This window comes from Pelophylax lessonae, assembly GCF_965119305.1.
Source record: "Pelophylax lessonae genome assembly, chromosome: 1".
In the NCBI taxonomy this organism is placed as follows: domain Eukaryota; kingdom Metazoa; phylum Chordata; class Amphibia; order Anura; family Ranidae; genus Pelophylax; species Pelophylax lessonae.
In genome coordinates, this window is record NC_138768.1 from 329,028,791 (window position 1) to 329,045,703 (window position 16,913).

A 16,913-nucleotide genomic window follows, 5' to 3' on the forward strand; every position below is an offset into this window, starting at 1 on the left:
TGAGTACATTCCTGGCATGTCACAATATACAGCAACAGTATAATGTTGTGTTTTTTTTTTATTTTTTTTTTATCATAAGTCCTCTTGCATCTCAAATGCAGCTTAAAAATGCTCCGTACAGCTTTTTTTTCTGAGCTAAAATACAGCCCATTCATTGTAATGTGCCTATGCACACAGGTGCGTAAACAAGTGCCTGTATTCTTCAGTAAGAACAAAATAGAAAAATCTGCATTTTTGGACAGTAATTTACGCCTAATACGCTCAATTGCACATAAATGAACGCACAGGAACATACTGTTGATCTGAAAATGCTAATTTGCATATTTTAAAAAAGCCTGAAAATACATTTGCGCGAAAAGACGCAAATTTGCATAAACGCATATGCGACAAATTTACGGCTGAAAAAGGAGATGCTCAAACAGGAGTATTGTATGTAAATGGCCTAAGAAAGCAGCCTTTGAGTTCCAGGCAAGCCACTGTGCCTAGGCTGAGGTGATGTCAGATTGCTGCAGGACGGAAAATGTGTTTCCTCTGTCTTCTCCCCACCATTGATCAGACTTTATAAAATTGTGCTAAGTCAGGAGGTGAGAGGCTGCAGAAGGATTCTGTCTGTCATATATTTGAGAACACAACTTTAATTGGCTTTTTTTTCCTTAAGCCAGTATTTCAGTGCACGAATAAAATACCCTTGGCAATACTTAAACAAAAACGTGCCATCCCTGTAGAGAGAGAAGCAGAAAAAGGCATTGTTGGGGGGAGCACTGTGGTCTCTGTGAAAGATAGTAAATACCTGTAAGTGTTACACTTGGCATGCATGGGCTTGGCATGAAAAAAATAATTCTGATGCTAGGTACTGTATACTTTAATAAATTCAGTAATTTCAGGGCAAATATATAAATAAACATGGTCTGTCAAGGTATTCCCTCTCCAATTAATATAACCATTTTAGTTGTATTTATTCAAAATCTCATCATACTGCTATGCCACATAATAGTTAAAATTTGGAATTAGGCTTAGTGTGGGAGTGAATTGTATTTTAATAACCCATGCAAGGATTCCCGTGAATAAATAATGTGTATAAAAATTTGGGTAGCTGCTGCTGTTAATAGCCTGCATTCTTACACACCATACCCATACACAAGTTTAATAAATGGAAAGGTTCGCTTACCCTTTGTGTTCAAATCAAAAGCTATAAGCTCATAAATACAAATTCATATATCCCATACTTATACACTGTGACAAAAGGAATCCGTGCTACAAAGTCCATATACAGTATTCAACACAATATGGCACATATATACGTGTATAAAAAAGTCTGTGCTACAAAGTGCAATCAAATTACATATGTGCATCCTGATGACGTCCTGGATGTGACGAAACGTGTAGAGACAGAAACTTCTGGTAATGCATCACTTCCTCTTTGTTGGAATGCACGCTGGCTCCAGTGAGGATCAGAGCAGCGGCATTCTTGAACACAGTTTTTACACAGGATCTTATAATAAACAATGTTGAGATATAATGGTTTTTGTCTTCCTTTTAAATGTATGCTATTGATATGGAGAGCATTGGTCCCTGGATAGTGGCATGACTTTAAAGCTGATTAAAGGCACATATTTACCTTCTTTAGTATAGGCCTCTTTCACACAGGGAGTCCGTTCAAATCCGCCTGTCAGTTTTTTTGGCGGATCTGAATGGACGCCCCTAGCATCTCTATGGGGCATCGGATGTCAGCAGAGACATGTCCGCTGACATCCGATCCGTCAAAACCGGACGGATGGAAACCCTATTTTCCATCCGTCTGGTGGACCGGATCGGATGAGAATGGACAGACGATCCGTTCCCATCCGATTCCCCCATAGAGATGCATGGGGACCTGACAGCTGTGTCTCCGCACACAGCGCGGAGACACAGCTGTCATCCGCCTGCTCAGCTGGGATCGGCGGATCAATCCCCCGCTGAGAAAAACGGAGTCCACCTGACAGACTCCGTGTGTGAAAGGGGCCTTAGGTAGGCAACTGCCATCAGTGAGATTGGTCCCTGTTGGGGACTCTGATGGTGGCAGGAGCTTGAGGAATCTTTTGGAGTTACAGGCACAGAGCACCTTATTGTTAAGTTTTATAGCAACTTTCTTGTACAACTGCACTTTATAACTAGTGGAATGCACTTTTCATGAACTTGTACATATGTATGTTTGATTGCACTTTGAAGCGCAGACTTTTTAATATACATATATTGTATGTCCCATATTGTGAAGAATATATGGACTTTGTCACACATATTTCTTTTGCACAGAGTAAAAGTATGGGATATATAATTTTGTATTTGAGTTTAAAGGTTTTTGATTTGAACACATAGGGGAAGCGCAGATTTCCATGTATAACACTATGGTAGTGTTTGCAAGCAAAGCGTATTAAATTGGAGAGAAGTGGCGGGGCTTATTGATGTTTTACATTTGCTAACTTTGGGTACATGTGTATGGGCCTTGTTTTCCTACATGTGTTGTGTGTTTGAAAATCATAAAATGCAAGTCTGAAGAATCAAATTCACTTCAATGGTGCAGTGTGGATGACTGTCCAAAAGATGTATTTGACCTGCATGGAGTTGTGTTTCCTTAAACGCAGCAGATCCTATTAGGATGCATTTGCAGTGCAGAAGATACAGCTTTTGCTGAACCTTTGTATTCAATTGCATGCATTTGAGGTGTGATATGTTAAATGCAAAAGAAGCATTTTTGGCAAAAACACCTATCTACCTTACCCTAATACAGATGAGAGTTGGACTAGTGGCACCAAGTCTGCAGAACTGCAGGCTTTAAAGCATGTCATAGACCTCATAATGCCTTTGTAATGCTGGAAGAGTTGTGATGATTGGGGCGGAATTGTACCTGCATTACATTGCCAATCATTCAGCAGTTAAATGGTTCATATACTGTAGGTGTAATTCTGTTGTGTATGTGGCTGTTTTTTGCTAAATGTATGTAAAAGGTTGATTGCTTAAAAAATTCCTAAAAAAAAAATAGCTCTGTAATTGCATGGGATGTTATAACGTAGACTGATTCGTAAAGGAATCATGGTAGGACATGAAGGAACATTTTGATTTCACAACAGCAGGATAGCCACAGCTTGTCTTCCTCTGCTCCAATAAAGAAGACACAGGTTATCCGGGAAAAAGAAAAAAAAAATGTTTTTTCTTTCTTTTTTTTTTTTTTTTTTTTTTTTTTTTTAGAATTTTATATCTATATCCTCCGTGTGTTAACTACATAGAACTCGCTGTAGTATTTAACCACTTTACGACCGGCGCACGACGATCTACGTCGGCACTCAGCCCCGGCCAGGCAAACTGACGTAGGCCTACGTCAGCACAATTTGCCGGCCCTGTGCGCGCTCCCGCGCGTCCCCGCCGCCGATGATGACTCGATTGGGTTCAGAACCGATCAGTCATCAGGTCCAGGCCAATCATTTTTGGTCTGGACCTGTTGATCGGTCCTGCCCAATCAGATCATCCTCTAAGCCTGTGAAATGTAAACACAGGCTTAGAGGAGATGTGCCCTCCCCCCACAACGGTCTTTTCGGATCCAGCGTGAGAGGAGAGCACATCTTACTGTGAGTACTGCACCAAGCACACCCACACACAGTTAGATAGGCACATTTCACCCCCGATCGCCCCCCCAATTAACCCCTACAGCACCTGACACAACACACACTATATACAGCATATAGCATATACCTATATACCTGTATAAGTGTGATTTGTGAACAGGTGTAGCCCTTGCGACCCCCCCTTTTCCACTCAAATTACCCCCCACCCCCCCCTAATAAAGATTTAACCCACTGATCCCCCCTGAACCCCCCCTGATCACCGCCGTTAACCCCTACACCCTCTGTCACATCAGCACTAATACAAACGCAATATACGGTGTTATTGTATTTTTGTATTAGTGTCATTGTGATCAGAATTAGCGCAGGCGACTAAGTTTCTGTCCCAAGAAGGTTTAGGGTCCCCGCCACCCGCCCAATAAAGATTTAAGCCCCTGACCCCCCCCTGATCACCCCTACACCCCCTGCCATAACACACACCGTATACAGTATATAGCATTTTGCTATATACCCGTATAAGTGTGATTTGTGGTCAGGTCTAGCGCTTGCGACCCCCCTTTTTCCACTTGAATTACCCGCCACCCCCCCCTAATAAAGATTTAAGCCCCTGATCCCACCTGATCCCCCCCTGATCACCGCTAGTTAACCCCTACACCCTCTGTCACATCAGCACTAATACAAACGTAATATACTGTGTTTTTGTATTTTTGTATTAGTGTCATTGTGATCAGAATTAGCGCAGGCGACTAAGTTTGTGTCCCAAGCAGGTTTAGGGTCCCCCCCACCCGCCCAATAAAGATTTAATCCCCTGATCCCCTCCTGATCACCCCTACACCCCCTGCCACAACGCACACTGTATACAGTATATAGCATTTTCTATATACCCGTATAAGTGTGACTTGTGACCAGGTTTAGCGCTTGCCACCGTTCCTTTTATCCTTAGGATACCCGCCAGTCCCTTCCAATAAAGATTTAAACCCCTGATCCCCCCCTGATCACATCCCGTTAACCCCTACACCCTCTGTCACATTAGCACTAATACACACATAATATACTGTTTTTACTGTATTTTGTATTGGTGTCATTGTGACTTGAGGTTGCGCTAGCTAGCTAGTTTCTTTCCCAAAGGAGGTTTAGGGTCCCCGCCACCCCCCCCAGATCCCCAGCGCATAGTTTAGAAGTAACCCCTTGATTGCCACACACGCACGCACGCACGCACGCACGCACGCACCTACACTTCCATTTCTAGTATAGTGTTTGAACAGATCAATATCTGATCTGATCAGAACTATACTAGCGCCCCCATAGTTTAGGGTTCCCAAAACGCGGTGTTTGCACGATCAGTACTGATTCCGGCCAGCACCTGCGTTTAACCCTTTCACCCAGGCAAGTGTAGTAATCAATAGATTACTGTCACTTGCAAAAAAACACAAGACACAAAACCGCTGTGTTAGCAGAGTCAGGCCTGATCCCTGCTAGCATTAGCAGTTTTTTTTGTAGCGCTTGAAATAGTCTTCGACAACCAGGTGCTTTTATTACCTGTGAGTCGCATCACTGTACGAGTAAATTTAGTTGCCAAAATGACCAAACGTTCGTACAGGGATGAAGAGCTTCTCAGTTATATGCTGACCGAGTCATCTGATAGCGAAGGGGAAGCTACAATGACCGAATTAGTGTCAGTATATGAACCTGATGACGGCAGCGGCTCCCTGACAGATAGCTCCGACGACAGATGGGTCCCTGTTAGACCCAGGCGTACCCGACCCCATTCTGAAGTTGTTGTGATGCAGGAATCGCAGGGTGCTCGTATGGAGCAGAGTGTGGGTACTAGTGCCGCTCATCCTTCTGGCGACCTGGCAAGCGCCAGCGGCCTAGTACAACCTGGACCTAGTACAACCAGCACTGCAGTAAGACCTGGTGACGTGGCGAGTCCCCTAAGTGCAGTTGAAGCTGGTGCGGTGGCTAGCACAAGTAGTGGCCCGCAGCCACCGCGTATTCGAAGACAGGCCCGTAGAGCCCATAGTGCCCTCCCTGATGCGCTGGCATTTCCTAATTGGCAACCCACCGATACTACAGCGCCAGTACTTCCCCCATTCACCGCCCAACCTGGAATCCACGTGGAGACAGCTGGTTTTACGCCCCTGAACTTTTTTGAGCTGTTCTTCACGGAAGATCTTTACAGATCTATTGTGGATCAATCAAATTTGTATGCACAACAGTTCATCGCCGCCAACCCAAATTCACACCTTGCCAGACAATTCGGCTGGAAACCTATAACGGTTTCCGAATTTAAGATCTTTCTGGGCCTTTCCCTCCACATGGGCATAACTAAACAGAGTGAATTGCGGCTATATTGGTCCACTAGCCCAATTCACCATATGCGCATGTACTCTGCCTCTATGTCCAGGACGAGATACGAGCAAATTCTGCGATTTATGCATTTCAGCGACAATGAACTCTGTCGTCCTCGGGGAGACCCTGCATACGATCGGCTCCACAAAATTCGGCCCCTCATAGACCACTTCAATCAGCGGTTTGCAGCCTTGTTTACCCCCGAACAAGTTGTCTGCGTTGACGAGTCCCTGATTAAATTTACTGGCCGCCTTGCTATGAAACAGTACCTCCCCAGCAAGCGTGCCAAGTACGGGGTCAAACTGTATAAATTGTGTGACAGGGCCACAGGCTATACAGTTAGTTTCCGGGTCTATGAGGGAAAAGATAGCTGTGTGGAGCCCCCCAACTGCCCAGACTACATAGGGAGCAGCGGTAAGATCGTTTGGGACTTGGTGTCACCCTTATCCGGAAAGGGGTACCATTTGTACGTGGACAACTTTTATACAAGCGTGCCACTATTTAGTCACCTTCTTGATTTACAAATTGGCGCATGTGGCACCGTGCGACCTAATCGCCGGGGCTTCCCCCAACGGCTTGTAGATTCCCGTCTTAGTCGGGGGGCGAGAGCCTGCTTGAAAACGGACAAATTACTTGCGGTGAAGTGGAAGGATACACGGGATGTTTATGTTCTGTCCTCCCTTCACCCAGACACGACGATCCAAATTCCTACGGCAACTGGCGTTGTGGAGAAACCCCTCTGTGTCCACGAATATAACCTTAACATGGGAGGGGTGGACCTTAACGACCAGCTTTTGGCGCCGTATTTAGTTGCCCGTAAAGCCAGACGCTGGTACAAAAAAGTGTCTGTTTACCTATACCAATTGGCTATGCTGAACGCCTTTGTCCTATACAGGGCGTCAGGACGAACTGGATCTTTCCGGGAATTCCAGGAAGAGATCATCCTTGCCTACCTGTACCCAGGAGGCATGCCTGCCCAACTTCCCCTTCCAGATGCAGTGAGTCGGCTGCATGAGAGGCATTTTTCACATGTCCTCCCGAGTACCCCTACCCAAAGATGGCCCCAAAGAAGATGTCGTGTCTGTAGCAAGCGCGGATTTAGGCGTGACACCCGTTATTATTGTCCCAAATGTCCTGACCAACCTGGTCTCTGCATCGGGGAATGTTTCGAGCGCTACCATACACTAGTGGATTATTAGCGTAGGGTACAGCACGACACAGTGTAGGGCACATAAACACAGGGTCTCGAAGGATGTTGGATGTCCATCGACATTTTGAGAGACCCAAGCTGGAAGAGAAGATCGCAGATGATCGCAGTCCCTCCCAAATCAAGAAGTAAAGGAACAGTTAGAAAGAAAAATAAAAGGATCCAAAAACTGTTGTGGTGTCAGTAATTTTATATGTCCTTCTACTCCTTCCTACTATACTTTTTTTCAATGTCCTTTGTTTGTTTTTTCATTCTTTTGTGACCTGTTTCTCTTGCAGGTCCCTCGTCGGCTACCACGCATTGATTTTATATATTCTGACACAAACAGCGTTTGCGCTCAGCATATATGGATACCTTTGCTGATAGCAGCTGTGGTGATTTTCTGATTTCAGCACTGCAGTTAAAATCCTATTTTGGTATACGTGGATAGCGCCGTGTATACCCATCATTAAATTCAGTGGGTGGTTGTTTGGGCGGTTAATGATGAAAATCCAAAAACTGTTGTTGTCAGTCATTTTATATGTCCTTCTACTCCTTCCTACTATACTTTTTTTCAATGTCCTTTGTTTGTTTTTTCATTCTTTTGTGACCTGTTTCTCTTGCAGGTCCCTCGTCGGCTACCACGCATTGATTTTATATATTCTGACACAAACAGCGTTTGCGCTCAGCATATATGGATACCTTTGCTGATAGCAGCTGTGGTGATTTTCTGATTTCAGCACTGCAGTTAAAATCCTATTTTGGTATACGTGGATAGTGTCGTGTATACCCATCATTAAATTCAGTGGGTGGTTGTTTGGGCGGTTAATGATGAGTAATACTACGCATTATTCCTGTGCTGATTTCTGATAGGTTCTCTTTTTTTCCGTTCAGCCCACGGGCTGCATGAAAAAAAAAAAAACCTATATGCCAAACAAGGACCAGCAATGTACTGGTACGTTGCTGGACTTTGAGTGGTTATACCAGGATGATGCCTGCAGATTTAGGCATCATCTTGGTATCGTTTTTTACAGCCAGCGGTCGGCTTACATGTAAAAGCAATTCTAGCAGGTAATTGGCCGCTAGACTGCTTTTACATGCAGTGGGAGGGGCCTCCCCCCCCCCCCACCGCCGCCTTCCGCAGCCTTCCATGGTTTTTCTCTGGCTCTCCTGTCCCACCGGTTAACCCGAGAGTGCAGCCGGTGGTTCAATTATCTAACCATAGAGCTAATTGGAGATGAGAATGGCTCCAATCATCTCTATGGCCTAAGATGCCGGAGGCTACGAGCATTTTATGACTTCTGTTTCGCCAGAAATAAACAGGGCCATTGGGAAATTGGGAAAGTATTTTATCACACCAATTTTGGTGTGGTCAGATGCGTTAAGGTCAGAGGAGAGATCTAGAGTCTAAAAGACCCCAATTTTTTTTAAAAAGAGTACCTGTCACTACAGATTGCTATCATAGGGGATATTTAAATTCACTATGATAACAATAAAAATGATTTAAAAAAAAAAAAATTAAAGGAAAGGTGTCAAAATAACATAAAAAAGCAAAAGAAAAAAAAAAAAAAAAAAATTGAGCCCCCCCCCTTACCCCCGGTGCTTGCGCGCAATGGCGCATGCAAGCGGTGGTCTAGTGTCATATGTAAACCACAATTGCAGCATGCATGTGAGGTATCGCCGCGATCGCCAGATCGAGTGCAGTAATTCTTGCAGTAGACCTCCTCTGTAAGTCTAAAGTGGTAACCTGTAGAGACTTTTAAAGGTTTTCAAAAATGTACATACGTTTTTGTCGCTGCGCAGGCATGCGCAATTTTTAAAGCATGTCATGTTAGGTGTCTATGAACTCGGCATAAGATCATCTTTTAAATTTTACCAAAAAAATTGGAATTATATAGTGTATTTGTGCAATAAATTAAAAAAAAATGTATTTTTTTCGCAAAAATTGCGTTTGGAAAATCTGTGCGCAAATACCGTGTGACAAAAAAATTTGCAACATCCACCATTTTATTCTATAGGGCCTCTGCTTTAAAAAAATATATAATGTTTGGGGGTTCAAAGTAATTTTCTAGTAAAAAAAAAATATTTTTTCATGTAAACAAAAAGGCACAGAAAAGGCTTGGTTTTCAAGTGGTTAGAAGAGTGGGTGATGTGTGGATAAGATTGAGTATAAAATGCCGGAACTGTTCAAACACCCCCCTAATGACCCCTTTTTGAAAAGTAGACACCCAAAGCTTTTTTCTGAGAGGCATGGTGAGTCCATGGAGTATTTTATATTTTGCCACAAGTTTCGGGAAAATTATTATTTTTTTTTTTTTTGTTGTTTTTTTACAGAAAGTTGTCACTAAATGATATATTGCTCATGCATGCCATGGGAATATGTGAAATGACACCCCAAAATACATTCTTTTGCTTCTCCTGAGTACAGGGATACCACATGTGTGAGACTTTTTGGGAGCCTAGCTGTGTACGCGCCCCCGAAAACCAATCCACATCTTCAGGTTTTCTAATGGCGTAAATTGCTGATTTTACCCCTGACTACCTGTCACAGTTTCAGAGGCCCTGAAATTTCAAGATGGCACAAAACCCCCCCAAATGACCCCATTTTGCAAAGTAGACACTCCAAGCTACTGGCTGAGAAGTATGGTGAGTCCATGGAATAGTTTATATTTTGCCACAAGTTTCGAGGAAAAAAATTTTTTTTATTTTTTTTTACACAAAGTTGTCAGTAAATGATATATTGCTCACACAGGCCATGGGTATATGTGAAATGACACCCCAAAATACATTCTGCTGCTTCTCCTGAGTACAATGATACCCCATGTGTGAGACTTTTTGCCAGTCTAGCCGCGTACAGGACCCGGAAAACCAATGCGCACCTTTAGGCTTTCTAAGGGCGTAAATTGTTGATCTCACTCCTTACTACCTATCACAGTTTTGAAGTCCATAAAAAGCCAAGATTGCACAAACCCCCCCCAAATGACCCCATTTTGCAAAGTAGACACTCCAATCTATTTGCTGAGAGGCATGGTGAGTATTTTGCAGCTCTAATTTTTTTTGGAAAATGAAGAAAAAACAGGAAAATGCATTTTTTTTCCTCTTTTTTCAATTTCCAAAACTTTGTGACAAAAAGTGAGATCTGCAAAACACTCAACATGCCTCTCTGCAAATAGCTCAGGGTGTCTACTTTCCGAAAAGGGGTCATTTGGGGGGGGGTTGTGCTGTCTTGGCATTTCATGGCCTCCAAAACTGTGATAGGTAGTCAGGAGTGAAATCAACAATTTACGCCCTTGGAAAGCCTGAAGGCGATGATTGGTTTTCGGGGTCCTGTACTCGGCTAGACTGCAAAAAAGTCTCACACATGGGGTATCCCTATACTCAGGAGAAGCAACAGAATGTATTTTGGGGTGTCAGTTCACATATACCCATGGCATGTGTGAGCAATATATCATTTACTGACAACTTTGTGTAAAAAAAAAAAAAAAAATATATATATATATATATTTCCCGGAACTTGTGGCAAAATATAAAATATTCCATGGACTCACCATGCCTCTCAGCAAATAGCTTGGGGTGTCTACTTTCCAAAATGGGGTCATTTGGGGGGGTTTTGTGCTATCTTGGAATTTTAGGGCCTCCGAAACTGTGATAGGTAGTCAGGAGTGAAATCAACAATTTACGCCCTTGGAAAGCCTGAAAGTGGGGACTGGTTTTCGGGGACCTGTACTCGGCTAGACTGCAAAAAAGTCTCACACATGGGGTATCCCTGTACTCAGGAGAAGCAGCAGAATGTATTTTGGGGTGTCATTTCACATATACCCATGGCATGTGTGAGCAATATTTCATTTACTGACAACTTTGTGAAAAAAAAAAAAATATATATATATATATTTCCCGGAACTTGTGGCAAAATATAAAATATTCCATGGACTCACCATGCCTCTCAGCAAATAGCTTGGGGTGTCTACTTTCCAAAATGGGGTCATTTGGGGGGGTTTTGTGCTATCTTGGAATTTTAGGGCCTCCGAAACTGTGATAGGTAGTCAGGAGTGAAATCAACAATTTACGCCCTTGGAAAGCCTGAAAGCGGGGACTGGTTTTCGGGGACCTGTACTCGGCTAGACTGCAAAAAAGTCTCACACATGGGGTATCCCTGTACTCAGGAGAAGCAGCAGAATGTATTTTGGGGTGTCATTTCACATATACCCATGGCATGTGTGAGCAATATTTCATTTACTGACAACTTTGTGAAAAAAAAAAAAAAAAATATATATATATATGTATTTCCCGGAACTTGTGGCAGAATATAAAATATTCCATGGACTCACCATGCCTCTCAGCAAATAGCTTGGGGTGTCTACTTTCCAAAATGGGGTCATTTGGGGGGGGTTTGTGCTATCTTGGAATTTTAGGGCCTCCGAAACTGTGACAGGTAGTGCAGAGGTGACATGCACAATTTACGCCATTAGAAAACCTGGGAGTGTTGATTGGTTTTCGCGGTCCTGTACACAGCTAGGCTCCCAAAAAGTCTCACACATGGGGCATCCCCATACTCAGGAGAAGTGGCAGAATGTATTTTGGGGTGTAATTCCACATATACCCATGTCATGTGTGAGAATTTTATCTTTTAGTGACAACGTTGTGTAAAAAAAAAAAATAAAAAAAAAAAATAGTAATATTCCCAAAACTTGTGGTAAAATATAAAATATTCCATGGACTCACCATGCCTCTTAACAAACAGCTTGGGGTGTCTACTTTCCAAAATGGGGTCATTTGGGGGGGTTTTGTGGTATCTTGACATTTCAGGGCCTCCTAAACCGTTAGAGGTAGTGAGAAAATGCAATGAAAAATGTACGCCCTTTGAAATTCTGATGGTGGGGATTTGTTTTTGTGGTCCCGTACACAGCTAGGCTCCCAAAAAGTCCCACATATGTGGTATCCCTGTACTCAGGAGAAGCAGCAGAATATATTTTGGGGTGTAATTACACATATACCCATGGCATGTGTGAGCAATATATCATTTCAATGACAACTTTGTGTAAAAAAAAAAAAAAAAAATTTTTAGTCATTTTTCAAACACCTGTGACAAAAAAATGAAATATTCAATGAGCTCAACATGCCTCTCAGAACATTCCTTAGGATGTCTACTTTCCAAAAAGTGGTAGTTTGGGGGGGTTTTGTACTGCCCTGCCATTTTAGCACTTCATGAAATGAGATAGGCAGTCAAAAATTAAAGCTGCGTAAATTTCTGTATTTACACCATAGTTTGTAGACGCTATAACTTTTGCGCAAACCAATAAAAATACGCTCATTGAATTTTTTTTTGTCAAAGACATGTAGCTAAATATATTTTGGCCAAAAAAAAATACATAAATTGAGTATATTGGATATTTTTTAAAAGACAAAGTTGAAAATGTCATTTTTTTGCAAAATTTTCGCTCTTTTTTTATTAATATCGCAAAAAATAAAAAGCGCAGAGGTGATCAAATACCACCAAAAGAAAGCTCTGTTTGTGGGAAAAAAAGGACGTAAATTTCGTTTGGGTACCACATTGCATGACCGCACAATTGTCAGTTAAAGTCACGCAGTGCCGAGTCGTAAAATACCCCCTGGTCGGAATGGGGGTAAAATCTTCCGGGGCTTAAGTGGTTAATAAAAGTGAAAATGAAGCTATTAAGTAAACTACGCAGCTAAACAAATGCCACTATCAATAGCGTGGAGGAGCCAGACCGGTAAAAGACAATTTGGAATTCATTGTTGTACTGTGGGAGTCTGTAGTTTGCACTCTGTTCTTTGCTTTAGTAAGAAAAATATACAAGTTTAAATTTATCTGGAGCAGCATGACCCAATAGAACAAAGTCTTACTCACAGCAGTGTGGTTTTTATATACTAAGCCAATGCTTTCTGCCTGCACAGTAACTTTATCTAAAATAAAAAAATATATATAATATTATCTCACATTTCTAAGTAGCTATAATTGAATATAGAAGCATTTTAAATGGCCAGAACCTTGATTTATATGCAGTGCTAAAATTCTAAGCACTGCCAATAAATCAATATTACAAACATAAATCTTATAAACCTTTACTTACATAGTTGGTAAGGTAAATAAAGACACCAGTCCATCCAGTTTAACCTGTTTGAGTGTGTGACTATTGTTTTCCATATCCCTGTATGTTGTGTTTGCTAGGAAATACATCCAAATGTTTTTTGAACGTATCTACACTCTCCGCTGGCACCACCAACTGTGGAAGGGGGTTCCACATCCTTACCACCCTAACAGTAAAAAACCCTGTGCACAGTTTAAGTTTGAACCGCTTCTAATCCAGCTCCATTGTGTAGCCATGTACTTAAACTTTTATAAGTGCTAGTGTCCAGAAAAAAATCTAAAAACTAATAATAAACTGTAAAGCTGAACTCCAGACACAAAAAAAATATATAAATCCACTTTGTGTGCAACAAATGCATTTGAAACCATAGACACTACCTTGTAAAACTAGCAGTGACATCATCACCATGTTGTACACAGCCTGTACATAGAGCAGAGCTGTGGGAGGCGCCCAGTACGCCCAACTCACTACATGTGTCCTGCAGAAAACTACAGGAGGGGGCGGAGACATGACCAGTCACCCTGCACTAGGAGAGAGAGCAGCAGTGACTGGTCTTTACAGGAAGCTCCTGCACAGAAGTTAAGTTGCACACAGAATTGTGCACATATTAGGAAGAAATACACAAAGTACATTAAAATTCAGGGAAGAATACACATGATTCTTGTATTTAGACAATATTTTCTTATCCTGGAGCTCAACTTTAAGTAATCTGCGCAATAGTGTGCCGTGCAAAGCCTCCGTATAAAAATGAACAGATGAATCTCTGCTTAATTCTGTAACAATTGCTTCTCTCAAAAGCCAATAAACTCATCGTCCCTCTGTTTATATACTAATATATAGCCCTATGTAAGAAGATCTCCTATGTCAGTGTGTATCTATAACACTCTTCCTTTATTCTCAAGTGGTTTTATTATATCAGCCATTCAGGAGAAGAAGATGCATATAAAAAAACTTGTACAGTTTAGTAGTTTCTATTTAACAAATATCTCAGTATAAACCAGTCTCTCAATAAAAGGTGATTACTGCTTAGATGGCACTCATAATTACTGACACCACTAAGATGAGTAATGATGTCACATTCACTTCCCAACTCGTTTCATTTTTCCCAGACTTCATCAGGGTAAAGAGAATGTGACATTCCTATAGAAACATATATACACCACCCTCCAAATACTTCTAAAGGTGAGGTCATAGAAGCATATAAAGTGACCTTCCAGGTTACCCCAAAAATGGAAGCATGCAGATAACATAAGGTGAAATAGAAAATTATGGTGTTTTTTATATAGCATGACGGGGGTGCCTGGATCACAAGACTGGCTTTCAAGATTTACAAATGCTTTGGCAGATAAAGCAGTTTACATGTATATATTTAATCCTTGTATTTAACTGTTTTCCTTAAAGTGGATGTAAACCCCATTCATTAAATTTGACCTGGGCACATATATCTGTAGAGTTTACTTATCTCTCTCCAAAGCCCTAAGTTCCATGCCTTTCTGCTGCTCCGTTCCTCTGTTATCAGCATGATAACTTCTGACAAGCTCTCCGACACACAAAATAAAAGCAGCTAGAAATTTGTGTCGGGGTGGGTGCATAGAGATAGATTAGCAGAGAGCTGGTCTACTCACAGTACAGCTCTGCATGTTTCTTTCTTCCTCTGCCTATGTGGCTTTCCTCCAATCAGCTGTCACACAGTGTATTCTAAGACCTCACACCCAGCGCTGGAACAGGAAGAAAAAATTCTAACACAATGTTCACTTTCTAAACAGTGTACAAAGCTGAAGACAGATGAAACAAAAAAAACTTTTGTAAGTAGAGTTTTTTCATCTCTGTGTATCATCTGAGGCTGTTCACTTCACTGGGTATATGTGAGGGTTTACATCCACTATAAGCCCTGTTATAAGAGAATTGTTAAATGGTTGTTATTAAACTTCATATGGTAACTGTAATTTTTATTTCTTTTTTAGAAACTGGTGCATAACATTCACAATCACATCTCTAATAACAAGCGTTTCAATGGCTCAGAAAGGTGAGGATAATGTCATGTGTTAGAAGTCTAATATCATTTGCAGCAATAGATTTAGTAGTATGCATGCATACCTGTGGTGAGTGCCAACATTTAGAAAATGGCTTTTTTATTGTGTCTCTGGGAAAGTATGTGTGTGCAGGCCACAGGTATCTAAAACTGATCAATTGAAAATTTGGCTTGTACATGTTTTGATTGCTGTGTGTTATTCCATTGCAGCATCAAGTCATCATGGAATATTTCTGTTTTAAAATTCTTGGTGGAAAAACTGAAACAAGAGCTGATTTCCAGTGCCCATCGTTACACGGACAAGGAACTAAAAGGTAACACAGCTACCATTAAACACTGCATTGTAAGATGCACAGCCCAAACATTTAAAAACAGGCTTTTTAATTACAGTAAACTGCCCTAATGCTCTTAATGTCCCTGTTTGAATAAAAAAAAAAAGATTTATTTTCACTGCTTTTTAGAAAGATAGTTGACCCACCTGGAATTTAAATGTGCCTTTCTAGGTCTATGATGTAAATTTGAAGCACTGCGTACCTATCATAAAAAATTTTTTAAATGACATTTTGTAGGCAGACATCAATTATCCTGCGTATTAAAATTCACATATATAACGATTAACATTGGTTGTAGATACAGATACATAATGATACTAACATTCTTGAGAAAATAAATATGACTCAGCCGGTGCTTTTAGAAATTAGCCCAGTCTATTGGTCACTTTGACATTGAGGATGTTGGAAATAAGGTAGTTATTCACATGCAGGAGACTCCCTCTAGTGTTGAAAAAAATTGTAAAATACACAAGCATAGTCTGCATTTCCGCGAGGTTGTATAATCTCACCTTTTTAAATGCATGCAAGGACAAACATTTTTCTTTAAGTTTTGTAGGGGAGGATTCGACCCTTCAAGTTTTTATTGCTGTCTGTGTCCCCACTAGGAGGATTCACTCCTTTATTTGCCCTGGTGACCTTTGCCACCAACACATTATCACTTCAGCCCAGGAAGATTTTACCCCCTTCATGACCAGGGATTTTTTTTGCTATTTAGCAGTGCACTACTTTAACAGGTTATTGTGCGGTCATGCAACACTGTACCCAAATTAAATTTATATAATTTTTTTCACACAAATAGAGCTTTCTTTTGGTGGTATTTGATCACCACTGCATTTTTTATTTTTATGCACTATAAACGAAAAAAGCCAAAAAATTGGAAACATTATTTTGTACTTTGTTATAAAACATATCCAGTTAAAAAAAAAATCAAATTTCTTAATACATTTAGGCCAAAATGTATTCTGCTACATGTTTTTGGTAAAAAAAAAAAAAAAAAAAAAACCCCCAATAAGTATACACTAATTAGTTTGTGTGAAAATTGTAGCGTCTACAAACAATAGTGTATATATATATATATATATATATATATATATATATATATATATATATATATATATATATATAATGGAATTTTATATATATATATAAACACAGTGCATCCAGAAAGTATTCACAGCACTTCACTTTTTCCACATTTTATGTTACAGCCTTATTCCAAAACTGATTAAAATAATTATTTTCCTCAAAATTCTACAAACCATGCTCCGTAATGACAATGTGAAAGAAGTTTGTTCGAAATCGAAT

General features: G+C 40.9%; 1 protein-coding gene across 2 annotated transcripts in view; it reads left to right on the plus strand.

Annotated features, from left to right (window-relative positions):
* The window catches only part of LOC309568216 (uncharacterized protein C14orf93), a 54,273-nt gene that overhangs the window by 24,868 nt on the left and 12,492 nt on the right, over nucleotides 1-16,913 (plus strand). For both annotated transcript variants that reach the window (XM_082273866.1, XM_082273867.1), the window contains exons 4-5: nucleotides 15,209-15,270; nucleotides 15,487-15,590. In XM_082273866.1, the coding sequence (XP_082129992.1) occupies nucleotides 15,209-15,270; nucleotides 15,487-15,590 (166 nt within the window). The remainder of the gene's footprint in view (nucleotides 1-15,208; nucleotides 15,271-15,486; nucleotides 15,591-16,913) is intronic.